The 24881-nt window shown below is 61.7% G+C and overlaps 6 protein-coding genes across 21 annotated transcripts; 3 read left to right on the top strand and 3 right to left on the bottom strand.

Moving 5' to 3' along the window:
* Nucleotides 1-87: 87 nt before the first annotated feature.
* On the top strand, nt 88-1813 carry C16H8orf82 (chromosome 16 C8orf82 homolog). The gene is made up of 3 exons (XM_076836447.2): nt 88-292; nt 916-964; nt 1148-1813. The coding sequence occupies exons 1-3, from the start codon at nt 131-133 to the stop codon at nt 1591-1593; spliced, it is 657 nt and encodes a 218-aa protein (XP_076692562.2). The 5' UTR covers nt 88-130; the 3' UTR covers nt 1594-1813.
* A 12-nt stretch (nt 1814-1825) lies between these two features.
* Lrrc24 (leucine rich repeat containing 24) lies at nt 1826-6464 on the top strand. 4 transcript variants are annotated; one of them, XM_076836434.2, is made up of 6 exons: nt 1826-1909; nt 3300-3377; nt 3779-4035; nt 4199-4477; nt 4614-4782; nt 5291-6464. In XM_076836434.2, exons 2-6 carry the CDS (start codon nt 3335-3337, stop codon nt 6208-6210), a joined length of 1668 nt encoding a protein of 555 aa, XP_076692549.1. In that variant the 5' UTR covers nt 1826-1909; nt 3300-3334; the 3' UTR covers nt 6211-6464. The 4 variants fall into 4 exon arrangements, with proteins under 4 accessions (XP_076692549.1, XP_076692551.1, XP_076961704.1 ...); XM_077105589.1 differs by having other exon boundaries at nt 1869-1909; nt 3263-3377; XM_077105590.1 differs by having other exon boundaries at nt 1873-1909; nt 3294-3377.
* Lrrc14 (leucine rich repeat containing 14) lies at nt 3640-10230 on the bottom strand. 8 transcript variants are annotated; one of them, XM_076836442.2, is made up of 8 exons: nt 10195-10221; nt 9789-9849; nt 9362-9404; nt 8335-8688; nt 7563-8147; nt 6485-7475; nt 4970-6317; nt 3640-4631 (listed from the first exon to the last, which is right to left on the bottom strand). In XM_076836442.2, exons 4-6 carry the CDS (start codon nt 8661-8663, stop codon nt 6908-6910), a joined length of 1482 nt encoding a protein of 493 aa, XP_076692557.1. In that variant the 5' UTR covers nt 8664-8688; nt 9362-9404; nt 9789-9849; nt 10195-10221; the 3' UTR covers nt 3640-4631; nt 4970-6317; nt 6485-6907. The 8 variants fall into 8 exon arrangements, with proteins under 8 accessions (XP_076692557.1, XP_076692553.1, XP_076692554.1 ...); XM_076836438.2 differs by having other exon boundaries at nt 9688-10230; XM_076836439.2 differs by having other exon boundaries at nt 9789-10230.
* Nucleotides 10231-10424: 194 nt separating this feature from the next.
* Nucleotides 10425-16655, top strand: Recql4 (RecQ like helicase 4). Of its 2 annotated transcripts, none has more exons than XM_076835682.2 (22): nt 10425-10508; nt 10577-10610; nt 10725-10816; nt 11024-11164; nt 11416-12171; nt 12261-12387; nt 12504-12617; nt 12709-12816; nt 12902-12994; nt 13066-13202; nt 13657-13746; nt 13818-14000; nt 14090-14269; nt 14345-14486; nt 14568-14830; nt 14909-15197; nt 15264-15393; nt 15476-15645; nt 15733-15913; nt 16000-16150; nt 16334-16442; nt 16531-16655. In XM_076835682.2, the coding sequence occupies exons 1-22, from the start codon at nt 10425-10427 to the stop codon at nt 16653-16655; spliced, it is 3699 nt and encodes a 1232-aa protein (XP_076691797.2). The 2 variants fall into 2 exon arrangements, with proteins under 2 accessions (XP_076691797.2, XP_076691798.2); XM_076835683.2 differs by having other exon boundaries at nt 12504-12638; nt 12724-12816.
* A 247-nt stretch (nt 16656-16902) lies between these two features.
* Slc33a2 (solute carrier family 33 member 2) lies at nt 16903-18955 on the bottom strand. Of its 2 annotated transcripts, none has more exons than XM_076836005.2 (5): nt 18082-18955; nt 17586-17733; nt 17366-17490; nt 17189-17298; nt 16903-17117 (listed from the first exon to the last, which is right to left on the bottom strand). In XM_076836005.2, exons 1-5 carry the CDS (start codon nt 18839-18841, stop codon nt 16944-16946), a joined length of 1317 nt encoding a protein of 438 aa, XP_076692120.2. In that variant the 5' UTR covers nt 18842-18955; the 3' UTR covers nt 16903-16943. The 2 variants fall into 2 exon arrangements, with proteins under 2 accessions (XP_076692120.2, XP_076692121.2); XM_076836006.2 differs by having other exon boundaries at nt 18103-18955.
* Nucleotides 18956-20383: 1428 nt separating this feature from the next.
* Nucleotides 20384-24606, bottom strand: Gpt (glutamic--pyruvic transaminase). 4 transcript variants are annotated; one of them, XM_076835567.2, is made up of 12 exons: nt 24205-24606; nt 22885-23165; nt 22662-22751; nt 22478-22586; nt 22215-22348; nt 21852-22095; nt 21619-21698; nt 21409-21545; nt 21136-21310; nt 20878-21033; nt 20697-20809; nt 20384-20627 (listed from the first exon to the last, which is right to left on the bottom strand). In XM_076835567.2, the coding sequence occupies exons 2-12, from the start codon at nt 23044-23046 to the stop codon at nt 20537-20539; spliced, it is 1491 nt and encodes a 496-aa protein (XP_076691682.1). In that variant the 5' UTR covers nt 23047-23165; nt 24205-24606; the 3' UTR covers nt 20384-20536. The 4 variants fall into 4 exon arrangements, with proteins under 4 accessions (XP_076691682.1, XP_076691681.1, XP_076691679.1 ...); XM_076835566.2 differs by having other exon boundaries at nt 22885-23152; XM_076835564.2 differs by having other exon boundaries at nt 22885-23050.
* Between the last annotated feature and the right edge of the window lie 275 nt (nt 24607-24881).

Genomic DNA, 24881 nt, shown 5'->3' with positions numbered 1-24881 from the left:
CGGGTTTCTGGCGTCGCTGCGGGTCGCGGGGCGGGGCCGGAACCCGAGGCGCGAGGCCACGGCGCCGGCGGACGCCTGTTCGCGTGCACCGTCCCCCGCCTGACCTGCCGGCCGCTTCCGGAGCGGGAGGATGTGGCGGACTTGCGGGGCGCTAAGCGCACCGGCCCTAACCTTGGCGCGGTCGCGGGGAGCCCGGGCCTGCGGCGGAGACGGGGGCGTCTCCTACACGCAGGGCCAGAGCCCGGAGCCCCGGACGCGCGAGTATTTCTACTACGTGGATCATCAGGGTCAGGTGTGTGGGGAACGAGGCCGGGCGCCGGGAAGGGGAAGGGCCTCTGTGGGGGCGGGTCAGGAGCTGGAGTCCCGGTGCGTACTGACGAGGAGCGGAGTCCTCTAGGCCAAGGGAAAGGGGGGAACCTGGAAAGTGCGTGAGCCCCACTCTGCAGAGCCCAGACAATCAGCGGGAAAAACCCGGAGCGCGCGGGCGGCGTGGGCCTGGTGCGCTCTGCCCGGACTTCGAGCTCAGCGCCTGCTTCGAGTACGGGCTCCCGCGCTGCCCTCGCACGTGCGCTGGGAGGGCCGTCGCCTCGCCCTCACAATGGAGCTGGCCCCGCTGCTGCTGGCGACTCCACCGTCCCGAGCCCGCGGGCGGTTCGGGAGGTCGAGTGCCCGCGCGGGGAGGCTCGGCCTGCTTTGTAATCAAGGAAAAGGGGAAAAGCCACGGAAAGTGCAAGGAAGCATTACTCGGGTTGCGGGTAGATGTCGGAAAGACAGCAGGCCCGGGTTTCCTTTCGACGCGCCGCCCTGCACCGAGTGTGCACAGGGAACAGCAAGACCGTGAACACGGGCCTGGGGTCGCCCTCCCCGCACACACCCACGGGCTCTCATTCACTGGCCTCGGCCTGTCCTCTGCAGCTCTTCCTGGATGATTCCAAAATGAAGAACTTCATCACCTGCTTCAAAGGTACTGCTGCACCCCTTCCTTCGCCCTTCAGGACAGCCGAGGACAGGCCCGGCCCCCGGCCCCGACCCAGGGCTGACTCGCACCAGGTGCCCCGCTGTCGCAGTGAGGCCAGCGCCGGCCCTGGGTGTGGTCCGGGGTGAGGCGCCTGCCGAGGTGAGCAGCCGCACTCTCTGCTCCCCGCAGACCTGCAGTTCCTGGTCACCTTCTTCTCTCGCCTGAAACCCAACCGCAGCGGGCGCTACGAGGCCGCCTTCCCCTTCCTCTCACTGTGCGGCAGAGAGCGCAACTTCCTGCGCTGTGAGGACCGGCCCGTGGTCTTCACGCACCTGCTGGCCACGGGCCGCGGACCCTCACGCCTCTCCTACTGCGGCGGGGGCGAGGCCCTGGCAGTGCCCTTCGAGCCGGCGCGCTTGCTGCCCCTGGCGGCCAACGGGCGCCTGTACCACCCGGCGCCAGAGCGCGCGGGCGGCGTGGGCCTGGTGCGCTCTGCCCTGGCCTTCGAGCTCAGCGCCTGCTTCGAGTACGGGCCTGGCGCTCCCGCGCTGCCCTCGCATGTGCACTGGGAGGGCCGTCGCCTGGCCCTCACAATGGAGCTGGCCCCGCTGCTGCTGGCGACTCCGCGGTCCTGAGCCGCGGACAGTTCGGGAGTTCCCGCGGATCCTGCGCTCCGCCGGCCGAGTGCGCGTGCGCGTGCGTGGAGCGCGCCGGGGCTCCGCCTGCTGGCGCTGTCCGAGGTGCTGCTGCCCGTCCTAGGGCTCGGCGCCGCCCCTTGCTCTGCTCCTCGCTCCCCTTTCGGGCATCCTCTGGATTGGCCCTCGCTCCCGACGTCAGGCCCGGGCGGCGGGCGCAGGAGGCGCGGGGTTCCGGTGCGCGTGCGCGCCCCGCCTCTGCTGGAGCCAGGCCGCCGCAGGCTCGGCGGGGAGCCGCGAGCCGCCGGAGCGTCAGGTGAGGGGGGGCCCCGACCCAAGGTCACCGGGCTTAGGGGCGGGATCGGGGACCTCCCCGGCTCGGACCCCGGCACGCACCTAGAAGGGTGTGCAACCCGGCACGGGGGAGGGCACGCGGACACCACGCCCTCCACGATCGCAGGCCTGCACCTACCTGCGCGAGAGGGCGAAAGGGGACTTCGTGCAGGATCCCAGCGCCGGTCGCAAGGACCACCCGGAGATCCTGGCTCGAGTGTGCCGGAGAGAGGACACCGGGTGCCCCCAGTCCCCTGCTAAGCCGGGTTAGGGTTTGTCCGCTGGTAAAAGGACTTCTGGGCCCTCATCCGGGTCCCTCATCCCTGTCCGGGCAGTGTTTCCACACCAGTGTGTGTTTAGCGGGTCCTCCAGAGCTGCAGAGCCGAGCCAAGGAAGAAACCAAGGCTTTATTGCTGGAGGCTGGGTGGGTGGGTGAGTCCTGGAGCTGGAGGCCGCCCCTTGGTGCTCAGGGAGACTAATGCCATGGGCCCAAAGAATGCGCCCCCCCCCCAGTCCCATTTCTTGGGGGCTCACACACATCCTGAGACCCCTGGCAACCGCCTCTGCCTTTTCCATTAAAACTTTATTGCTGTGCTTACTCATATGTCCTGATTATAAATCATCGTGTGAGTTACAGTTTAGGGCAGAATTGAAACAAGCACTGAAGCCATTTGGCACCTTTCATCTTGACTCACAGATAGGGACACCTGGGTGACAGTATACCCTGGGTTTTGCCTTCCTTGGCTCCAGAGGAGCTGGTTTCTCAAGTCACACCCATAGCTTTAAAACTGGGTTCTTGTGTTTGGAACTAGACCCCAGCTTTCCCATCCCTGAGGCCACAGGTACATGCACATAAACCCCTGCAAACCACATGCTTCTTCCTATTCTCTCTAGCCCGCTTAGAAAACCATACCTGAAACCCAGTTGGTGTGTTTGTAGTAGCTCAGTGGCGGAGTATGTGCTTAGCATGTGAGACCCTGGGGTCAATCCCCCCCACACACACAAAGAAGCACAAAAGCTTCATTGGTGACCTAAGGCCCGTCTCTCACGCCCAATCTTTCCCAGGACTCCACCTACCCCAAAGACAGGGGCTTTCTTTCTGTAACCAGCCTAGAGAGTCCCAGCCCATAGTTCCTGAATTAACTTTCCTATTGTTTGCCTCATCCTCAATTCTCTACAAGTTACTTGAGGAAAAAACCCAGCTCTGGCATCTGGCTTCCCCTCTGCCCAGGTCTCCCTTCAGGTCATGATGTATGAACCACCAGGTGGAGCCAGAGCATACCTGCTTTTAGTGTTAATTCTAGAGTTTGAAGTGAGACCACAGGTCTTGTCCTAGGGGCACCTAAGGAACTCTGCTTTGGATTGAGCCTTAGGTTTGTGCCAGTCCTGAGAGTGAAGACAAGAGGACATGCCTGCCCAGGGCCCGTTCCCTCCTTCTGGTCTATGCTTGGGTAGGTCCCGGATTTTGCTGCTGAGTAGCGAGTAGTCCTGGGTCCCAGCTCAGGAGCCACGGGGCTGAGTCAACAGGGTCAGATGGAGCTTGAACCAGCTGTGCTATGCATGAGCAGAGGGCCCTCAGGACAGGCATGGGAAGGGGTCTGAGAATGGGTTGCCCTCCCCATAACAGGACACCGAGAATTCTCAACTTGAACCTCCTGCCCTCAGTCTTGGTGTTTTTGTCAAGGAAGTAAACTAGAAAATTTTATTCATCGGTTTCTTTATTGGGAGGGGGGGGGTGCAGACAGCTGACTTACAATCCCCAGCACACAAACTGACTTAAAACTTTGTGAAAGTTAGACACAGGTTGTGTGGGCTTCCACTCGTGCTTTTGGCCTGCCAACCTGTGTTTCAGGAGGTGCATCCATCCCATCTGGGGCCAACCCTGGGGAGGCTCACAGTCCCAGGCCGTTCTCTAGAGAAATGGCCCCGGGGGCTCCTGTGCTGCTGCTGCTGCTGCTGCTGCTGGGGCTGTTGCTGCTGCCGCCACTGCCAGGGCTCCCGCCTCGCGCCGCGGGCTGCCCCGCCGCCTGCCGCTGCTACAGCGCCACGGTTGAGTGCGGCGCCCTGCGGCTGCGCGTCGTCCCACTGGGAATCCCCCCAGGGACGCAGGTGGGCACCATGTGGGGCCACCGGGCCTCGGGTTGGAGCAGGCTGCGAGTGCCCATGGGATGGAGGGAGCCTTGTGTGAGCATCCGGGTGGGGTCGGTGGGGCGCCCCAATGGAGCGAGAGACTCCTGCAGTGGGGTAAGATTCGCCCTCCCCCGGCCCGCAGACGCTGTTCCTGCAGGACAACAACATCGCGCGCCTGGAGCCAGGCGCCCTGGCGCCACTCGCCGCCCTTCGCCATCTCTACCTGCACAACAACAGCCTGCGTGCTCTGGAGTCTGGCGCTTTCCGCGCGCAACCGCGCCTGCTGGAGCTGGCCCTCACTGGCAACAGGCTACGTGGCTTGCGGGGAGGGGCTTTTGCGGGCCTAGCCCAGCTGCGTGTACTCTACCTGGCTGGCAACCAGCTGGTGCGGCTGCTGGATTTCACCTTCTTGCACCTGCCGGTGAGAGGCCAAAAGCGCGGGATCTTCTTGTCCTGCCAGTCATCCAGCGCGCTGTAGTAGTTGTTAGGGGAGAAAAGTCAACCTAGTCTAGCTCCCCTGGGCCCTTTTTCCTGATGATCTGCTGTCCCTACTCCAGCGACTGCAGGAGCTGCACCTGCAAGAAAACAGCATTGAGCTGCTGGAGGACCAGGCCCTGGCAGGGCTCTCCTCCCTGGCCCTGCTTGACCTCAGCAGGAATCAACTGGGCACCATCACCCGTGAGGCCCTGCAGCCCTTGGCCAGCCTGCAAGTCCTGCGCCTCACAGGTAACTCCTCAGGCAGGGGTCTCTAACTGGGCTCAGTGGCATCAGTAGGGAGCAGGCCCAGGTGTGGAGGGGGTCCCTATGATAAACCATTGGGCAGCATTTTGGAGGGCCACACCACCACCCTGCAGTTCTGGTAAAGGGCAGCTGGGAACTGAAGTTCTGATAGATACATAACTTAGGCACCTGCCTGAGACAGAAAAGGTAGGCGATCCAGAATGACTTAACAGAATTGAGGTTCTTTCACATTTTGAGGCCAGGAAAGGGCAGGCAGGCGAAAGAGCTGACCAGGATTCGGGGTGTTTCCAGGAGAGGGCATCTGTTTTTAAAGTTTCAGTGTTGCTGGAATATCTGTGTGGGCATCACTGAACTAAAGTGGGGTGAAAGGCCTTCCTCATTCCCAGCAACCGGGGTTCAGAGAAGAGACTCCACTGAGGTGGCTATAGGAGGTGGGGTGTGGGCTTCTGCCAGGGCCAGCAGAACCTCAACTGTGTTCTTGATCTGCCTACAGAGAACCCATGGCGCTGTGATTGCGCCCTCCACTGGTTGGGCGCTTGGATCAAGGAGGGGGGTCAGCGACTGTTCAGCACCAGAGACAAGAAGATCACGTGTGCAGAGCCACCGCGTCTGGCACTGCAGAGTCTGCTGGAGGTGTCGGGCAGTAGCCTCATCTGCATTCCTCCCTCTGTGCACGTGGAGCCGCTGGAACTCACAGCCAACCTAGGGGAGGACCTGCGGGTGGCCTGCCAAGCCTCTGGCTACCCGCAGCCCCTGGTGACCTGGAGGAAGGTGCCTCAGCCTCGTGAGGGCCGTCCGCAGGCGCAGGCCCGGCTGGAAGGCGGGGCGCCAGGCCTGGGTGGCCAGGCCGCCCCGGACACCGGCAGCGGGATGCTCTTCCTCACCAACATCACCCTGGCGCACGCGGGAAAGTACGAGTGCGAGGCCGCCAACGCCGGAGGCGCCGCGAGCGTGCCCTTCCGCCTCCTGGTTAATGCGTCCCGGCAGCCGCCACCGGCCCCGCCGCCAGGACCCCCAGGCCGCGCCCCGAGGCACGAGGCGGGCAGTATGGCGTTTCGAGCCCTAGGCCTGGCCACGCAGACAGCCATCGCGGCGGCCATCGCGCTACTGGCGCTCACGGCGCTGCTGCTGGCCGCCATGATCTGCCGGCGGCGGAGGCGGAGGAAAAAGGCGGGTGCGCAGCCAGGAGAGGGCGCGCTGTTCGTCAACGACTACTCCTCGGACGGGCCCTGCACCTTTGCGCAGCTGGAAGAGCTGCGCGACGAGCGTGGCCACGAGATGTTCGTCATCGACCGCTCTAAGCCCCTATTCGCCGAGGGGCCGCCAGAAGCGCCTACCGAGGGCAGACCGCCAGAAGGGCCGCCCCCCTCACTCCGCCTCCCGCCGCGCGTCGCTTACGAGATCCACTGCTGAGCCGGCGGCGCGCGCCGATGACGTGAGCACCATTCCTCGGCCCGCGTGGCGCAGCGCATGCTCATCAGTAAAGGTGGAAGCTGCGTTGGAGCACCAAACTGGGGCGCCTGCAGACAGAGCCGCGACGGGCCGTGACCTGGAAGGTCCACGATGCCCGGGGATAGCCCTGGCCTGCAGTGCTGGTGGGGTTACGCGGCCAGAGGGAGGGGCAGCAGGCCAGATGCTAGAATAAACAGGCAAAGATTCAAACTCCAGACACGCTGCACGTTTGTACCTTGACACCACCCTCCAGCCCCATAGCCGGCTGGCGGGGTGGCTCTGGCGCCAGGGCAGGGAACAAGGTACAGGCCAAAGGCTGCATCAGGGCCTAGGCCTCGTCCCACCTTCAGCCCCACAGTGCTGCGCTCTTGGTAAGGAGATGCAAAGGGCCCAGAAGTGTCCCTTGGATAACAGCTGGGATCCCAGGTACATCCACAGAGAGCCAAGTGCAGCTATACTGAGCAGGGTAGTGCAGGCCTGAAATCCAGCACGGGGCCCACAGTCAGCCAGCCATTAGGGAGCAGGTGCGGGCACTGCAGAAAACATGGGACGCTTAAGGTGTGCCCAGGAGCAAGAAACCTGAGACCGGTCTTTGTTGTCAGGCCTCCAGCAGAGTCCCAGCAAAAGCTCTTGGCCTGTCTCATCCAAAGCCAGGAGGTCACAGGCTGAAATAGTCTGCAGCTAGTCGCCCATAGATGTCTGTGGTCCAGAGCACATGGGCACGGCCTGAGGCCAGCAACAGTTGGTGCAACTCAGCTTCTACACGGGCAAACTTCTCCTCATTGATGGAGGCTTCCAGAAGGACAGATGCAGGTGGAGGCCAGGGCAGGCCCTCATAGCAATCCACGGGGAAGGGGTGCACCACGGTGCGCAGCTCAGCCTGCACCGTTGAGTCCCGCAGCAGCTCCTTGAGGCCAGCCATGGATAGCGGGTTGCCATAGAGGCCAAGGTAGCGGAGACTGGCACAGCGAGTCAAGGTGGGCAGTGTGGCTACTAGCTGGGCATCAGCAAGCTGGCACTCAGTCAGCTCAAGATGCAGCAGTGTGGCTGCTGCCGCCTGCAACAAACCCTGGAAGGGCACTAGCTGACTTCCTGACAGATCATTACCACTCAGGTCCAGCTTCTTTAGGTGAGCAGCATGGGAGCTCCTTGCCAGGAAGCGCAGGTCCTCAGGCAGCAGAGCACAGAAGGCCAGCTCCAAGCTCTCCAAGGGGCTCTGCAGGGTACTGTGGGGACATAGGGGTCACAGACAAGTAGGCCCAGGGAGTGTCCCCATGGAGGGAAAGGGTAGAGCAATGATGGGGCCCACTCACCTGAGCAGCTGGTCCAGCCTGCCTGAAAGGAGAGAAGAGCCCATGCTGAGCTCCCGAAGACAGGTGAAGCGGCCCATCTGGGCCAGGAAGTAGCGGAAGTTGTCCTCACCATCTACAGAGGGCTGCCTTGAGTCCCCATGCACATAGTGTAGTCGCAGGCTGGCCAGGTGCTGGAAGCGAGCCACATGAGGGATGATGACAGACAGGCCACGCAGGCCCAGATTGTTGAAGCGGAGGTCCACTCGGCGCAGGCAGCCTGCGTCCAGAAGCTGCAACAGGGCCACAGTGTTGCGCATGGGCAGGTCCTCAGCCCGGAGGTCCCGGCAGCATAGCCGCAGAGGGCTGCCCACGCTGCTTCGGAGAGCCTCACGCAGGAATGAATAGGAGGCCCGGTTCACCCGAAGGTCCACACGAACCTCCACAGGGATAGGGGCTGGTCCAGGTTCAGCAGTCCTGCTCTGTTGCTGAGCAATGCATGTGCGGGCCACAGCTGCTGTGCAGTCCCACATGCTCATAGTACCAGGGTCCTGCTCCACACCATCATCCAAGAGACCAGTCATATCCAGCACCCGCAGTGTGTGCTTCCTAGAAGTAGGGATGGCCTGAGATGGGATGAGAGAGCAGGGCCTACAACCCCTCCCAGCCACTTTGGGACAAGAAAAACGGTCTGCTGCCACACAGAGCTCTTGCAACTTTGCACCCCAACCTACGCTCTCCTCAGGGAACCCTCTTTGTAACTCCAGGCCTGAAGTCCCCACTGGTAAGTCCATACCTACAGAGGGAATGTGTGCCAGCTTCAGCTTCTGGGGTGTGGAACCGAGCAGTCAGCCCCAGGATTACAGCTTGCATGCTCTCAGTGCTGGGTCGCTCCTGCAGCAATGCCCGGCTACAGTGAGCACATTCCTGCAACAACTGCTGGAAGCTGAGCAGTGGGAAGGGCCATGTGTGCACCAGCTCACGTAGTACCACAGTCTTCTTATCCATGAAGGCCACCTTGAATAGCAGGGGAAAGAGCTCTCGGGGCAGCAGGGGCAGGGCCTGGCAGGCAGCTGGCTGGCACTGGAGCACCTGCCGAGTGCTCAGGAACACAAGTGTGTGCATGGCGCTGGGCTGTGCAGGCAGCCACCTGCAGGAGAGGAGCTTCAGTGAAGAAAACCTAGAATACCACTAGGTCATATCCACTCTATACACCAGTGGTGAGAAAGCCCAATATGGTGCCCAATTGGAGCATACAATGGAGAACAGTGACCCAGAGAAGTACCCACTTAGGTACCTGGCACTGGCTGGGCAGAGTGGACCAGGGACAAGGCCACACCCCAGACCCCAACCTCCAGAAGCAAAAGGCTTTGTTAGGAAAACAAAGCATTGTAGTACATAAATGGTATGTCACCACTGAGTTTACTTGTGCTTCTACAGATGGTTACTGCTCTGCAGAGGCCCCATTGGTCCCAAATCACAAAGCTGTTTCAGAAATCCTTCCTCAAAAGTAGAATAGAGCCCAGGCCCCTCCCTGTAGCCCGTAGTCAGCCTGCAGCAGATGGAGTTCTCCCAGGGGGACCTGCAGCCCCCTCACAGCTCCCTCCCTCATCTTCCTCACAGATGTATTTGAGGGCTGCTCTCAGATTCCACAAAGCACAGACACAGCTTAATAACATCAGGGCTTAAAAGATTAAAACCTGGGAAACAGAGTTAAAATGACATGGCCTGGGATCAAGGCCCTCAACGTTAGCTCAAGGGATAATTACTGTTTTCTGGGATGTCACCAGGGATGGAAACCCCCGAGAAAAAGCAAGTCTCACCTTCTGTGACCCTTGCCACCTGTCTAAGCATCTCTCTTCTTCCCTGAGGAATCAACGTGGAGAGAAACCAAGGATTCAAAAAGGCCCAAGCCTGAGCTTGCTCAAATGAGGCACAAACAGCACACAAGCTGAGAAGATGCATGCAAAAGACCCGAGGTTGCAGAATATCTGCGACACAAGGGCTCGGCCCTGCTTCCTGTGGGCCAGCCACCTTACCCTGATCCCCCTCCTACAGTTAGGAAGGCCAAGGCCTAGATCTTGACCAAGGTCACAGCCCAGGAAAGGGACAGAGAGCATTCCAGCCACCGGGCCTTGAGCTTACTGACCTCTCGAGGCCAAGCCCTTCAGGAGCCACTTCTGGGAAACCCCGTATGCCCACCCTCGGCTTGGCGCTCCCGTGCACAAATCTCGCGAGGACGATGCATACCTCGGTGACAAGACAGACGGAATGAGCACCTGTCGCAAAAGGAAACGAAGGCAGCCCCGACCTGGCCGCCCGGAGAAGAGTCTCTACGCGATGCCCCCGTTCGTCCGGCGCTGGAACAAGCGCAAAAGCCCCTGTCGCGCTCCTATGGGCCCTCAACCTGACGACCCTCCGCCGCCCAAGCAGGTCTGTTCCCCCAGGCCTGGCGAGTCCCAGGCGACCCCGAGGCCGTTCTCACGGCGTGGGGGTCTCCCAGGCCGTTCCCGCCCCCAGCGGCACCGCCCAGGCTCACAAACGCCAGCCCTCGCCTCCCCGGCGCGAGCGCCCGGCGCTACGCCCCTTCGTCCAGTCAGTCCTGCCAACGCGCCGCATCACTTCGGCCCAAGCCCGGCGGCCCGCGCTCACCGACCCCAGAGCCACCACCAGTCTCCAGCCCCGCCTCGGCCATCCACCGGCCCCGCCCAGCCCCGCGGCGCGCGACGATGACGTAGACACAACCCATTGGTCGACCCTACAGGGCCCGGCGGATTGGTCATCCGTCCCAGCGGCCCCGCCCCAGCCCTGCCGAGCAGCTCCATTGGCTGGTAGACCGACGTCGCTGTTGTGGCGGGAAGATCCGCGACTCGGGACTGGATCCCTATGGAGCGGCTGCGGGACGTGCGGACGCGACTCCAGGAGTGGGAGCGCGGGTTCAGGCGTCAGCACCGGCGGCGGCCCGGCCAGGTACGAGCTGTAGTGGGAGGGGAGAGCTGTAGAGGGCGCAGCCTCCGCTTGACACGTTCCCTTCACAGGAAGACGTGGAGGCGGCGCCCGAGGACGTCCGCGGTGAGCAATGCGATACCGGGGACCGCGGAGCGCGGGACGGCCTGCCGGGGAACTGGGGAGCGAGGTGATGCGGACCCCGCCCTGACCCCGACTCCCGTCCTCCCACCCACCCAGCTCTCTACCGGGAGTACCGCGCCCTAAAGCAGTCGGTGGTCCTTGCCGGCGGCGAGCTCCGCAGCTCCGAGCCGTCGCTCCCAGCCGAGGAGGTACCCGAGCCCTTGACCCCAACCTGCCGGTCAGCTTCCTCTACGGCCCGGTGTTGGGAGCCAAGAGCAATCTCAGCCAAGCCTCCGGAGCATAGAACTTGGGAGGAGGATAGAGCCACGCCTTCCTGCTGGGGGTGGGTGTTGCAGACACCTCAGCCCTCCTGCCAGCCTTTTTCTGGTCTGGACCCCTACTTCCTCCTCCTGAAGGTTCTGGAGGCCAGCTGCTGGGGACCCCATCTGAATCGGGCAGCAACCCAGAGTCCACAACCTACTCCACAGATGAGCCCATGGGGATCTGTGCAGGACTATGGAAAGAGGCTCAAGGCCAATCTCAAGGTCATACTACAGGTGAAAAGTGGAAGTGGGCTGCAATACATTCGAGCTGGGCCCAGAGGTGCCCTAGACCCAGAGGCAGGCCTTTGTGTCCACCTTTCCACACTATGTGCAGGCACAGGCAGGGCCCCTGTGTTGGTTAGGACTTGACTACCAAGTGGTACTCCAAGATAGCCTTTGCCCTCAGTCTTGTTCACAGTCAGGTTTGTGCATCTTACCTTGCGCTGTCATTTAGAGTGGGATCTCTTTTATCCTCCCTGTCCCAGGCTGAGCCAACGCTGGGCAGCAGACTCCAGCCTCCACGAAGACCCTTGTCCAAGATGCCCACCACAGGTCCACCCAGCCCAAGGACTGCCCCCACTTCTCCAGAAGAAGTCAGTGGCGGCACACTTCCCCAGCCATCCGAGCCCAAGCGAAGTTCAGGCCGGCTCCAGCAGCTTCGGGCATCTCTAAGTCTGCGGCTGGGCTCCCTAGACCCTGGCTGGCTTCAGCGGTGCCACAGTGGACCCTTAGATTTTCTGAAGCCCCCCAGTGCCTGCAGTCCTGGCCTGGGTAGAAAGGAGTCACAACACCTGACGTCGGAAGAGTTTCTTGTCTTTGGTCCCAATACTTGCTCTGAGGAATTCTCACAAGGTCCAGAGACTCCAGCCCCACAGGCAGCCCAAAATGGTATGGGGAGTCCTCAGCCCAGCAGCCCTCGAGGCAAGAAGCCAAAGTGGAGTGAGAATGGAGGGAGCACTGTGCAGCCCCAGCAGGACATCAGCCAAACAGGACCCTTGTCTGAGGGGACAGGGGCTGTAGCACTTGAAGACGACCTTCCAGGTCAACCTGTACAGGCCCAGCCATCTCAGCCCTGCAGCAGTTCTTCAAGTCCATCTAGGACAAAGAAGCCGAAGGGGATGGCCCATACGTTGTCCCGTAGACCAGCTGTCCAGGACAGAAGTAACTATGTCCGGCTGAACATGAAGCACAAACGTTATGTGTGGGGTGGGGCCCTTCGAGGTAGGCTCCTCCGCAGGCAGGTGAGATGGGCATAGCAGGACGGGGTGGGCCTTCCCCATACCTCTCCCATCTCCCTTTTATGTGATTCTCTCTTGTGCGCCCTCCTCAGGCATGGAAACAGAAGTGGCAGAAGAAAGGGGAGTGTTTTGGGGGTGGTGGGGCCAGACCCCCAGCCAAGGATTCTTGTTTCCAGTCTGGGCCGTTTGGCCGCTGGGTTCCCCAGTGCTCCAAGCCAGGTGAGGCCTCCACCCTGATAAATGGGAGGGGCCAGTGCTAAACAGGGAGTACTGAGCCCCTTTGGTAGGCACTTCTATTCAAATAATGCCCTGTCATCTCCTCACCCTTGGCCCAGGCCCCACTCTGACCCTTCAGAAGGAGATTGGCAAGAACAGGGACAACATGCAGTCCTTTCCTACTTTGGAAGAAGCAGCCTGGAGAGCAGACACTGCTTGCTGCCACCTCCCCAGTGAGTCAGGGGAGGAGGATGGTGTGGCCCCTGTGCCAGGCTGTTTCAGTGCAGCCTGGAGCCCCCAAAATACCTTCTCTCGTCTGCCCAGTTGGTGAGAACACAGGACTTACTGGGCCTGAGCTACAGGTGTGTCCCCCATCCCAGCACCCCCCAGTGCTACCCCTCTACCCACCAGGGCCCTCAGGACAGGTAGCAGGTGAGCAGAAACTTACTGTCCCAGAGCCTTTACCTCTGGGTGGGGAGACTTTGGAGGCCTTACTGACAAAGACCTGTGTCCACAGAGACACCAGCTGAGGTATTCCAGGCCCTGGAGCAACTAGGGTACCGAGCCTTCCGCCCAGGGCAGGAACATGCAGTCATGCGGATCCTGTCCGGTGAGTGTGGCCACTGGGGACTGGCTCTAGCCTTTGGATACAGCCTTGCAACTGCCTCTTGTCTGGCCTAGGCATCTCCACACTGCTGGAGCTACCTACAGGTGCTGGTAAGTCCCTGTGCTACCAGCTTCCTGCCCTGCTGTGCGCCCGCCGCAGCTCCTGCCTCACACTGGTGGTCTCCCCGCTCCTGTCACTCATGGATGACCAGGTGTGTGGATCAAGTGTTGGGAACCAAAGCCTCTGGTGCCCTGAACACCAGCAGCTACAAGGTGTTCTGCTCACCTGTGCTCAAGGGTAACAGGGCCTAACCCCCAACACCCACCATCAGGCCCCTTAGCTTCAGGGCCCTAGGCCCAGGGCTCTCTTACAGACTCTCCCAAAGCTTGGAAGTAAAAGTGGTCCAAAAGAGGGGTGCATTTGGGGGTGGTGGCCCACAGCCTCAGCTGAGGATTCTTGGTTTTGGTGTGGGGTAATTTGGCTGGGCATCACAGTGCTCCCAGCCAAGTGAGACCGCTGCCCTAGGGAATGGGCAGGGCCAGTGCCTGTATCCCAGACCCCAGGATCTGGTGCTTCTCCCAAGGAGCCTGTTGATTGAGTACCTGCAGAATTCAGGGGAGAGCCAGGATTGGACTAGCCTGTGACAGCACCGCCTCTATCTGCAGATGTCCAGCCTGCCCCCGTGTCTCAAGGCAGCCTGCCTCCATTCAGGCATGACCAAGAAGCAGCGGGAGTCTGTTCTGCAGAAGGTCAGGGTACCCCATGGATGGGGGTCTGTGGGTAGTCATCTGGGTAGTGCCCCTAACCCTGATGCCTTCAGGTGCAGGCAGCCCAGGTGAATGTGCTGATGCTGTCCCCAGAGGCACTGGTTGGGGCTGGGACTGGCGGCCCTGCCAGCTTCCTCCAGGCCTCCCAGCTGCCCCCCGTGGCCTTTGCTTGCATTGATGAGGCCCACTGCCTCTCTCAGTGGTCACACAATTTCCGGCCTTGCTATCTGCGCATCTGCAAAGTGAGTCAAGAGGGGTCAGGGTGGGTGGTGGATGGATAAGGGCCCCATGGGCTGGGTGGCCTCACCATCACCCTTCCCTTGTGATGCAGGTACTTCGGGAGCGCCTGGGCGTACGCTGTTTCCTGGGCCTCACAGCCACAGCCACCCGCAGCACTGCTCGTGATGTAGCCCAGCACCTGGGTGTAGCCGAGGAGCTTGGCTGGGGTGGGCCAGCCCCCATCCCTGCCAACTTGCACCTGTCTGTGTCTGTAGACAGGAACCCACACCAGGTAGGTGTGCACATAGCAGGGTCCTGGGCAGAGAGCCCACATCCTGCCTGGCCAGTGACCACTGCTCCCTGCCAGGCTCTGGTGACGCTGCTGCAGAGTGACCGCTTTCGTGCCCTGGATTCAATCATCATTTACTGCAACCGACGGGAGGACACAGAGCGAGTTGCTGCACTTCTCCGAACCTTCCTGGGTGCAGGGCAGGACCCAGGCTCTAGAGGTAGGGCACCACAGGGTAGGCCCCAGGGCCACCCCGTGTGCCAACCCTGATGCCACCAGCCATCTCTCCATCTTCCCCAAGGTCATGCCCCAGAGACTGTAGCTGCAGCTTATCATGCTGGCATGTGCACCCGGGAGCGGCAGCGAGTACAGCGGGCCTTCATGCAAGGCCATCTGCGGGTGGTGGTGGCCACCGTGGCCTTTGGCATGGGACTAGACAGGACAGATGTGCGGGCCGTGCTGCACCTGGGGATGCCCCCAAGCTTTGAGAGCTATGTGCAGGCTGTGGGCCGTGCTGGACGTGATGGGCAGCCTGCCCATTGCCACCTCTTCCTGCAGCCCCAGGTTGGCACCCTGCCATCCCTCACACCAGGCCAGCCCCTGGTGCTCTGGCCACACAGACTCATAGCTCTGCTTCTACAGGGCAAGGACCTGCAGGAGCTGCGTAGACATGTGCACGCCAACGGTGCCGATTTCCTGGCCCTGAAAAAGCTGGTACAGCGCCTGTTTCCCCCCTGCTCCTGTACCGCACAGCCTCCAGAGCAGGAAGGAGGCAGGAATGGGATGAGGCCCACAGCTGGGGCCCCCCCGCAGGAGGCCAAGCAGCACAGTGGCCACTCAGCAGCCCCAGGGCGGGGACAGGTCTGCCCTGGCCATGCACGAGCACTCCCAATACAGCAAATAGTGCAGGCCCTGGACATGCCGGAAGAGGGTAAGGGCCGGGAAGATGGGGGAGGGGGGCTGTCCCCACACCACCTGAGCCCGCTCCCCCCTACAGCCATCGAGACCCTGCTGTGCTACCTGGAGCTGCATCCACGGCGCTGGCTGGAGCTGCTGCCAACCACCTATTCCCGTTGTCACCTGCGCTGCCCTGGGGGCCCCACCCAGCTCCAGGCACTGGCCCACAAGTGAGTACACAGCACCCCAGGTCAGGGATATGGACAGAGGGCCAGGGATGCTAGTCACATGCCCCTTTCCTCTGGAGCACAGGTGTCCTCTTGCAGCTGCATGCTGGGCCAGGTGGCCACCCGAGGACATGGGGCCAGGCAGCAGCTCCATGGAATTTGATGTGGTAGAGCTGGTGAACTCGATGGGCTGGGAGCTGGCATCTGTGCAGCAGGCTCTCCGTCAGCTGCAGTGGGACCCAGAGCCCAGGACAGGTGTGCTTGCCCCTACTCCCCCACCTGACTGCCTGCCACCCATCCACCCTCCCACCCATCCACCCTACATCTGATCCACTCTGGCAGGTGTGCTGCGGGGAACAGGGGTGATTGTGGAGTTCAGGGAGCTGGCACTCCACCTGCGCAGCCCTGGGGATCTGACCGCTGAGGAGAGGGACGAGGTCTGCGACTTTCTATTCAGCCGCGTGCAGGCCCAAGAGCGCAAGGCCCTGGCACATCTGCGCCGAATGTCTGAGGCGTTTCACAGGTAGGCAGTGGGTGAGCAGGTGCTGGGACCATCCACTCTGTCCCCATGGGCCGTCTTGATAGGCTCCTCTCACCCCTGCACCCCAGTGTGGCCTTCCCCAGCTGTGGGCCCTGCCTCGAGCAGCCTGACATGGATCGCAGTGCCCAGCTGAAGGCCCTACTCAGCTGCTACTTCGAGGAAGAGGAAAAGGAAGAGGGAGGGATAGAGGAGCAGGGCCCAGAGCCCGGGCAGGTCCAGGTGAGTGTAGCCCCTCTGGGGTGATCTCCAAAGCCAAGGATGGTGCCACACCCATATCCCTGATTTGGACAGTTCACACCCCTACCTAGCCTGTCCACAGGCTTCCTCAACTGCCAGGCTTGGCTATGTTGGACGTGGTTCTCTGGAAGCTCAGGGAAGTCTGATGTGCTTGTCCACCCACAGCTTCAGGACTGGGAGGACCAGGTCCGCCATGACATCCGCCAGCTCCTGTCCCTGAGGCCAGAAGAGAGGTTTTCCAGCAGGGCCGTGGCTCGTATCTTTCATGGCATTGGTGAGGGCTCCAGGGGCTGCCTGATGCAGACAGGGCTAGGGACAGGAACCAGCCCACCTTAGGTCTGTGTCTTTCTGCTCCACCACAGGAAGCCCTCGATACCCAGCCCAGGTATATGGGCAGGACCAGCGCTTCTGGAGAAAGTACCTACATCTGAGTTTCCATGCCCTGATGCGCCTGGCCACAGAGGAGCTCCTACTGGTTGGCCGATGACTGACTGCCCTGCTCACAAGGCTGCTGCCCCCGTGTAAGACAGGTAGACACGTGGCCACTCAAGGCAGCAGTGCAGCTGTCAATGATCAACACAGTACTGAAATCTGCCAGCAACTGAATTGTGACAAAGAGGTTCCAAAATGCAGAATAAAAGGGGTTCGAGTTGTTTTCCTGGGCCCTCCTTTCCAGCCAGGCAGCCCTTAGTCTGAGGACAACTATGCCTCACATTCTGCGGACACATTCAGGCTGAAGGCACACTTGGCTTTATTGACAGTCCTACCGCCCAGTTCAGGCCAGGGTGCTGGGTGCCAGGCTAAGGTCCAAAAGGGGCAGTGCTGAGAGCACAAGAAAGACGGCGAAGCAGGGATGTGGGCCCAAACCATCAGCCAGCATTCCAGCCAGGGCACCCATCAGCAACTTGCCCAGCAGCTCCAGAGTGGCCAGGAGGCTATAGTGCGTTGCCTGGGGATGGGGTGTATGGTCAGAGCCTCAGGCCTTCCCAGCTCCTGGGTGTCCCTGCCACATCCCCTCACCTGAAGGGCCCTGGGTGCCAGCTGGCTGCAGTGCATCATCACAGTGAAGGTGGCAGTGGTGACCAGGCCCCCCAGAAAGTGCTGCAGACACAGGCTCAGCAAGGCTGCTCCTGAGAGAAGAGAGGTCAGCAGGGCCCAGAACTCCTGGACCCTCCACCCCCAAAGCCAGCCCCTCACCTCTTAGGAGTGTGCCAGGGCCCACACTGGCCCCTGGAGTGTCCAGGTAGAAGATCAGGGCAGTCTGGCAGGCCAAGCCCCCAAGGCGGAGCTGCAACACTGACCTCAACAGAAGGAGTGGCTCCCTGGGGTGGGGGTGGGAGTGGGGAGGTTATAGGTCAGAGGATCTAGGACAGGGCCAAGGGTGAGGAAGGGGCAGGGCAGGCTGAGAAGGGCTTACCAATGCCTGGCCAGTAGGGCTCCACCCAAGGAGGATCCAGTGATAGAGCAGGCCACAGCACCCAAGCCATTCCAGAGTCCCAGCTCTGGGGCAGAAGCACCATGGTCCAGTAGGAGGAGCGGGAATAGGCTGCCAGCGCCCTGCTCACCTGCAGGAGAAGCAGCAATCCCCATGCCTGCCCCTACTTCTCTTCTCCCCACCTGGGCCCCTGCCCTGCCCCCATTATCCTGGGCCACAGGTGCTGGAAGAGAGATGCATTGGGCATTTGGTGGAGCCCAGGGTCAGCAGACAACAACAGCAGAGCAACTCAAGGGGCTAGGACTCGGGCTGGAGCTGAGGGAGGACAAGAGGCAAGGCCAGGTTGCAGAACCCTGGGTGCTGCGATCAAGGCTGGGTTCTGGAGCCAGCCCAAGAAAGAGGGCGGCCCCTTAAGTGGGTCCCAGAGGCCTCAGGGACCCACCTGGAGCTGTCCCTGAGGCCCCGGTCCTGTTGTTACCTGGCTTGAGGCTTAACTCACCCAGCTTGTAGGTGAGCACAAAGCCTGCTGTCCACAGGGTCTCAGGAGCAGCCAGCAAATCCTGCAGGTGTGGGGTGTGCCCCGAGGGCTGAGGCCATGGTAGCTGGTGCAGCGCTGGTGCAGTCCAGGCCAGTGCAGCGGCCAGCCAGTAGGTGGCAGCCAGGAGCACAAAGACCAGTGGCCAAGATAGAGTGGGCAAGAGAACCAGCAGTCCGCCCCCGGCCAGCGCTGCCCCCAGCTTGTAAGCGACCACCTGCACGGTGTTGCCGGGTCCCAGCTCGGCTGGATCCAGGAGCTGGACGGCCAGTGTATCCAGGGCTACGTCCTGCACAGCCGCACCAAGGTTCAGCAACAGCAGCAGCCCCATCACGGTGGCGGGCAGCGCGTCCTGGCTAGCTTGGTTGGGAGGCAGTGCGGCCAGCAGCCCACATACTAGGCCTAGAGCCGCTGTGCTGAGCGTCAGCCAGGTCCGCGGGGAGCCCCGTCTGTCCACCAGTGGGGCCCACGCCAGCTTGAACAGCCATGGTGCATACAGACCTTTGGCTAGACCCACGCGCGTCAGGGAGAGGCCGCGGGCCCGCAGCAGGATGGGCAGCAGGCTGGACTGCAGCCCATAGGGCAGGCCCTGCACCAAGTAGAGACTGGCCAGCGGCAGCAGCTTTCCGTGCATGGTCAGTGTCAGAAGGGCCCGCGGGGGTTCAGGCCGGGAGCAAGGCCCCGGTGGGGTCTGACACGGCATTGTCCCATCCGCACCGGGTCAGGGGCAGGGTAAGCTGGGGCCCGGATGCGCGCGTTGAGGTCCAGTAAGAACCAGGACCTCCACCCCGCAGGACTGCAGGCTCCTGCCGCCCGCGGCTCCCAGCGTGCTTTGCGCGGGGCGGGGCCTGGGGAGGCGAGTAGGCCCCTCTGGGCTGGGCCTCGTGGCGCCTCCTCCACGGTATCCCCAGCTCCGTACCGCTGTCCTGGTCGAGCCTTGTGGTCCTCCGCTGTGCTTGTGGCTTCAGCCCTCTCCCCAAGGTACTAGCCACCGAGGGCCACGGAAGGCGGGGGTCTTATGTGAAAGCAGGGCCAAGGCTCAACCAGAAGGACACAGCCAACCACACTGCCCATATCTCCGCTCCTGCCCCGCAATGAGGAGAGCCTGACCTATCAGGCCCAACCCTTCCTGACTCTGATCCTAAAAGGGAGACCCAAGTGCAGTCTCTCCTGCCCAGAGCTGTGCCCTCAGGGGATAAGGAAGCCAAGATGAGGCTGAGAAATGAGGCCTTGGTTGAAGAACCAGCTCCAGCCTGGGCGTGGAGGCCTGTAATTCCAGCAACCCTGGAAGCCAGCAGCAGTAGGATCGCAAGTTTGAGACCAGCTTCAGCAAGACCCTATCTCAAAATTTAAAAAAAACAAAAGGACTGGGGGTTGACCCTGGGTTCCATCCCCAGTACCCTCTCCCCCCCAAAAAAAGTCTCAAAGTCTGTGTATCTCAGCATGTACGAAGGACAGCCAGCTTGTCTGTGGCTTCTGAATCACTAGTGTCCCGACACTTCCACAGTCTTGGAGCCCAAATTTTCTCATCTATAAAATGGGACTACCATGCCTACCTCAGAGGAACACTGTTGGGGATCAAATATGATGCACAGCTGTGTTTGCAGGGTGCACCCAACAGGCCCTCCACCCTGTGTCTCAGAGGCAAGGACGCGCGACTTCCTCAAGGTACTCTTCCCTCAGCATCCCTTTTCTGCCTCCAGGCCTCCCAGTCAAGTGGGCTACATTTGCACTAAGGTCTCCCCTCCTCCTGCAGAACCCAGGTGGGCACTGCCACCTTGAGCCCTGTCACTCCCCAGTGGGAGGGAGCCCAGCCAGCCCCCTCCTGCTGGCAGAGGGAGAGTAGGGGTGAAGCACACACCTTTTTTCTTCTTCAGAAAAGGCTACTTCTTCTGATGGGGGTTCTCTGGTGCCACTGCCCCTGTGATTCACTATCAAGTCTCATCTCCTCCCTGACGGATCTGGGGCTGCCCCGGGAGGCACAGGTGGCCTGTCCTTACTGGTACCATTACCTGATTTTTATGTGACTTGTCAGACCAAGGGAATGAGAGCCAGCCACTGAGGTGCTGTCTCTAGGACTAGCAGGTGGATACTCGACAGGAGGGTCCTTCACTGGGAGCCCACCTTGACCACTGCTCCTGAAGATGGGCCCTGGTGTCCCTTAAGTGGGGTCCCCAAGCCTGCATTGAAGGTAGTCGGGGCAGCCAAAGGTGGAGTCATCACCCAGGGAAGCGGGGCTCACCCCTCCAGAGCCATAACCGCACTCAGCTTTATTAGGAACTGGCAGAGAGAGATGCCCAGCCCCCAAGGGGCAGCAGCAAGTTCTCAGGGGTCCAGAGACCACCAGGTCCCTGGGCAAAGTCAGTCCAGGCAGCCCAGCCTGGTCCCTGTGGTGGCCTCAGGAGTACTCCCGGGTGAACTTGGCATGAAAACGGCTCAGCTTCTCCAGCAGCAGTCGAAGCTTCTCCATGGGGGGCAGAATGGTCATCCTGGAAAGGGCAAGCTATAAGCCAAAGGGGCACAGCAGGCACTGGCAGGCTGTGCGGGCCTGGTCTCACCGGAAGTGATAGGTGCCCTCCAGTTGCCCAAAGCCACTCCCAGGCACCACGCAGATTCCGGTCTCCTCCAGGAGGCGCTGGCAGAAGAACATGTCTGGGGCCAGGCCGAGCTCCTGCGGTGTGGAGGGCGGTCAGAACTCTAGGCCCAGGCCTCCGCCCACCCTGCCCTGCCCCACCAGACCTGAGCAAGCTGGACCGCCCGGGGGGGCAGCTGCACTCGAGGGAAGGAGTACATGGCACCCTGCACTGGGTTGCATCTGATGCCAGGAGTTTCATTGAAGACCTGCTCCGTGAGCTTGGCCTTGGCCGCCAGCTCAGCTAGCACCATTTGCCTCTCCTGCAGCCACGGAGGGGACAGTCAGGGCATGGCAGGGACACAATAGCCCTCAATCCTTTCCCCAACTGGCTCGCCAGATGCCCTTGGCCTCATTTCCCTCACCTCCTGGAACTGCGCAAAGGAGGGGTCAGAGGGTGCTGGCGGGCTGACCACCATGTCCAGCAGGGCCTGGCCCGGCACAGGCGGGCACAGCCGCACACTCATCAGCTTCAGCATCTGCCGCTGCACTTCAGGGTCCATGTTCACCACCTCCACGTAGCCACCGCGGAAGCCGCACCTGCCAGGTGGGGCAGGCGTCAAGTCCAGGCCCAGCAGGGAAGAGAGGACGACGGGAAAGTGGCTGGAGCCCAAGAACCCCCACTGGCCCACACGCACTCGCCCATGTAGCCCTTGGAGGCTGAGTGGAAGGAGGCAAGCTCCTGCTGCGTGGAGTACGGTGGGCCCATCTCGGTGAGCACCTTCTTGAAGGAGTAGAACCGCGAGCCCTCTGCGTACACGTTGTCCTGGTACACCTGCAGGGGCGCTGTCGTCACGCGGCCCGCCGCTGACCAGCAGCCACCCTCCCTTGCGCGTCCCTGTACGCACCTCATCAGCCATCAGAAAGAGTCCCTCTTCGAAAGCGAAGCGGATCACGGCCTCGATGCACTCCCGGGTCTGCACCTGCCCTGGGGACAGCAGCGCGGCCAGGGTCAACTGCAGGCACCCAACACCCCACCCCTGCTCATCTGGACAGTGGGGTTGACTGACCCGTTGTGGTAGGCCTAGGAGCATGTAGCGGCTGGAGGGGTCAGGGTAGGTGGGGCGGGGAGGCGGCGCACCGGTGGGGTTGCCGGGGTTGATCACGCAGAGCGCGCGTGGGCAGCAGTGGTCACGTGCTTGAGACAGCCTGCGCCGCAGCTCAGCCACATCGAGTGCCCAAGTGCGCTCCTCATCCAGGTAGTAGTCCACCTGCACTGCGTCCAGTTCCGCCAGAGTGGCCGAGTAGAGCGGGTACTGCGGCACAGGGATGAGCACGCCCGTGCGCCGGCGGCCCTCGCCAGCCACCAGCAGCTTCAGCACCGTCTGTGGGCAGTGGGCAGGGTGAGGAGCGCAGTGTTGGCGGGGCCAAGGGGCTGCACCCATCCCCTGCCCTGTGGAACCACAGATGAAGAGCCACTGTGTCCTGCCCTGGCCCAGCCTACCACGATGGCATCACTGGCACCCGTGGACAGGAAGATGTTGTTGGGGTCAGCAGGGATGCCTCCATCTCGCCTCTCGATGTACCGTGCAACATCCTCACGGATCAGCTGGATGCCAGAGCTGATGCTGTAGGCCCCTGGACTCCGGCAAGCAGAGCAGAGCAGAGCAGACCCATGAAAGTGGCTAGTCCTCCCACAACCCTCCCAAGAGATCCACCCTTCTCTGCTTCTTCCTGGGGCTCTCCCCGTCTGGCACTAGCACTCACCCAGGCTGTGGCCCCCGCAGGCCTGCAGGATGCGCTGAGCCCTTCGTTTGGCATCCTCAGGGAAGTCAGGGCTGTTCAAGAGGTCTGGGTGGACACAGAGAGCCAAGACCTGGGAGGACACAAGGATGAGGTCAGGCACACTGATGGCTGGAGCAAGGGGACACAAGCAGTACAGGAGCCTCACCTGGCGGAAGAAAGTGATGGGCCTCTGCCCCATGGCCTGTGCGTCACCAATGTTGGCACGGATGACCTCAGTGAAGGGTTTCTTCACACCCTGGGAGGGAGAGGGAGAAGCCAGCCAGATTGGGCACCATTACCCCACAGCCCTTGTCCCAAGTGCCACTGGGCCAGAGGCTGATCTAGTAGCCCAGGAGCAACAGGAGGGTAGCAGGGCCTCAGGACCGTACCTGGCGCAGCTCCTGCTCCAGCTCCAAGGCCCGCAGCACTATGGGGCCACGCACGGCGTACTCCACCTTGCGCACACATGGGTTCATGGAGTCCAGTGTCAGCACCTTCTCCCTCAGCCCATTCCTTGCAGCCCGGCTCTGGTCACCTACTCTCAAGGCCATGACTCTGCTCAGATCAGGCAGGAAGGTGGCTCAGGAGGTGGCAGGCCCAGAAGTGGTGGTGGGGGCAGCAGGGTCCAGGCTTGGGAGCTCAGGATGGGAGGGGAGCCTGAATCAGGGAGCTCAAAGTAAGAGGACACGGCTTCACTGCAGCCTACTGGCTCCAACGAAAGGGACAGAAAGGGCTGAGGGAGCTGGAGCTGCCTGGGCTCCACCCCATAGTCTGGGCACAGTTCTGCCCCAGGGAGGCAGAGGGCGTGGGTGAGGCAGCAGGCGGGGCTTGGGGTGAGTCCCAGTGCCCGCCCAGTGTCCCCATGACAGGAGAGCAGGAGACCCACATGGGGGGTAGGGAGAGACGGCCTTGGTGTTGGGGGAGGGAAGGGCTCAATGCCTGGGCCTTAGTGGACCTGAGAGGTTGGCAGAGTTGGGTAGGGGTGACCCCTAAGATGAGACTGGAGCCAGTAGCCACTGGATTTACCTCAGCAGGGCACTGCTGAGGCCTAGCCCTCTTGGCACCCCCATCTTTTCTTAGGCCAGCAGACAGACCTGTCTCCTAGGTGACAGCCAGGCTTTAGGAATGCTGGGGGGGGCTGGGGGGGGGGGACGAATGAGGAGTAGAGACTCTGAGTTCCACCAGGGCAATGGCCATGGCCCAGAGACTACAAGAACACTGCGGCTGGACCTTGGTCCCTGATCAGCATTGCAAGGGGCTGGAGGGAGGAGGAGGGCTGGAGACAGGGCAGGCCAACCCTGGACCCTCGAACCCCTTGCCCCAGGTTGCCCTCACACCCTTTCAACACACATTAGCCTGGGGTTGCCCTTGGGGCCACACCCCAGGCATGGGGGGGGTAGCCTGTCACCTTCCCTCCTTCCTGATTGGCGGAGAGAGCAGGAAGTAAACTGCGATAGGCCCCCAGAACCCCACCTCCACAGGCTCACAGGCCATTCCCAGGGTTTGCCTCCGCAGGCTGCCAGGCCAGCCAGCATCCAAGGGTGAACTGACAGTCAGGAAGCCAGCCTCCTGAGCTGGGCAGTAGCAGCTGGTTAGACCGAAGGGGAGCCTTGGCTCCTCTGCTTCTGCAGATTGGGAGAGAAGCCACCAGGAGTTCTAAGTGGGGAATGCACGCGCGCACACACATACGCACAGACCCAATCACATACCTCTCTCAACTTGCACCTCTCAGTTCTGCTGCCACAATGGCCTCCCAATTCACAGGCCTGTTCCTTTGGTCCTCACATCAGAGGACAGGTTAATATGAGCCCGGCCCCAGTCAGAGCCAGCCACTGCCTGACTTCTGGCATCAGGGCCCAAGTGGCAGCTGTGGTGGTAGGTGGACCTTAGGCAGAGGTACCGCCCCACTCACTAAATTTAACCAGCAGCTAGCCCCTGGCCCTCCCCCAGACCTGCTAAGGGCAGCAACCCTCCAACCACAGATGCTAGAAGGGCAGGCGGGCCCTGGACACTGAGCAGCCCAGGTCAGTACCCAGCAAGGAGAGGAGGGTAGCCTAAACTCACACCACCCAGTGCTGGTGGCCATGCAGGCTGCCTACTGTGGACAGAAAGATGACCTGGCAGTGCCCTCAGCCCTCCAGCTTGAGGCCCCTAAGGGGCCCCTTCATCTCAGAGCCTGAGTGGCCAAGTGCTTGTCACCTATACCAGCCCAGGCAGAAGTTGGCAGCCAGGGCCCCGGATCAGGGCAACATGCCACGAATTGGGGAGCCACTGCCCCTGGGAAGTGCCTGGCGCCGGCCGTGCCAGTTTTGCTCTACTGGCTCTGGCCCAGGAATCCTGGAAAAAATACTCCCTCCCTTTGCAGGTCAGGACTCCTGCCCCTTGG

The sequence above is a fragment of the Callospermophilus lateralis genome, chromosome 16 (genome assembly GCF_048772815.1).
Source record: "Callospermophilus lateralis isolate mCalLat2 chromosome 16, mCalLat2.hap1, whole genome shotgun sequence".
Taxonomy (NCBI): Eukaryota; Metazoa; Chordata; class Mammalia; order Rodentia; family Sciuridae; genus Callospermophilus; species Callospermophilus lateralis.
This window is presented reverse-complemented; position numbering and strand designations above follow the sequence as displayed.

Coding starts and splice junctions, on each gene's coding strand:
- C16H8orf82 (XM_076836447.2), top strand. CDS start 131: ATGTGGCGGACTTGCGGGGCGCTAAGCGCACCGGCCCTAACCTTGGCG. Junction 293..915: donor ACGTGGATCATCAGGGTCAG/GTGTGTGGGGAA, acceptor TGTCCTCTGCAG/CTCTTCCTGGATGATTCCAA. Junction 965..1,147: donor CTTCATCACCTGCTTCAAAG/GTACTGCTGCAC, acceptor TGCTCCCCGCAG/ACCTGCAGTTCCTGGTCACC.
- Lrrc24 (XM_076836434.2), top strand. CDS start 3,335: ATGCCTGCCCAGGGCCCGTTCCCTCCTTCTGGTCTATGCTTGG. Junction 4,036..4,198: donor GAATCCCCCCAGGGACGCAG/GTGGGCACCATG, acceptor CCCGGCCCGCAG/ACGCTGTTCCTGCAGGACAA. Junction 4,783..5,290: donor GCAAGTCCTGCGCCTCACAG/GTAACTCCTCAG, acceptor ATCTGCCTACAG/AGAACCCATGGCGCTGTGAT.
- Lrrc14 (XM_076836437.2), bottom strand. CDS start 8,663: ATGCACACACTTGTGTTCCTGAGCACTCGGCAGGTGCTCCAGTGCCAG. Junction 8,148..8,334: donor GGCACACATTCCCTCTGTAG/GTATGGACTTAC, acceptor CCCTACTTCTAG/GAAGCACACACTGCGGGTGC. Junction 7,476..7,562: donor AGGCTGGACCAGCTGCTCAG/GTGAGTGGGCCC, acceptor ATGTCCCCACAG/TACCCTGCAGAGCCCCTTGG.
- Recql4 (XM_076835683.2), top strand. CDS start 10,425: ATGGAGCGGCTGCGGGACGTGCGGACGCGACTCCAGGAGTGGGAGCGC. Junction 14,001..14,089: donor GCTATCTGCGCATCTGCAAA/GTGAGTCAAGAG, acceptor CTTGTGATGCAG/GTACTTCGGGAGCGCCTGGG. Junction 15,646..15,732: donor GGACCCAGAGCCCAGGACAG/GTGTGCTTGCCC, acceptor CCACTCTGGCAG/GTGTGCTGCGGGGAACAGGG.
- Slc33a2 (XM_076836005.2), bottom strand. CDS start 18,841: ATGCCGTGTCAGACCCCACCGGGGCCTTGCTCCCGGCCTGAACCCCCG. Junction 17,491..17,585: donor GCCCTACTGGCCAGGCATTG/GTAAGCCCTTCT, acceptor CCCCCACCCCAG/GGAGCCACTCCTTCTGTTGA. Junction 17,299..17,365: donor CCCTGGCACACTCCTAAGAG/GTGAGGGGCTGG, acceptor CTCTTCTCTCAG/GAGCAGCCTTGCTGAGCCTG.
- Gpt (XM_076835567.2), bottom strand. CDS start 23,046: ATGGCCTTGAGAGTAGGTGACCAGAGCCGGGCTGCAAGGAATGGGCTG. Junction 22,752..22,884: donor TGGAGCAGGAGCTGCGCCAG/GTACGGTCCTGA, acceptor TCTCCCTCCCAG/GGTGTGAAGAAACCCTTCAC. Junction 20,628..20,696: donor GAGGGCACCTATCACTTCCG/GTGAGACCAGGC, acceptor TGCCCTTTCCAG/GATGACCATTCTGCCCCCCA.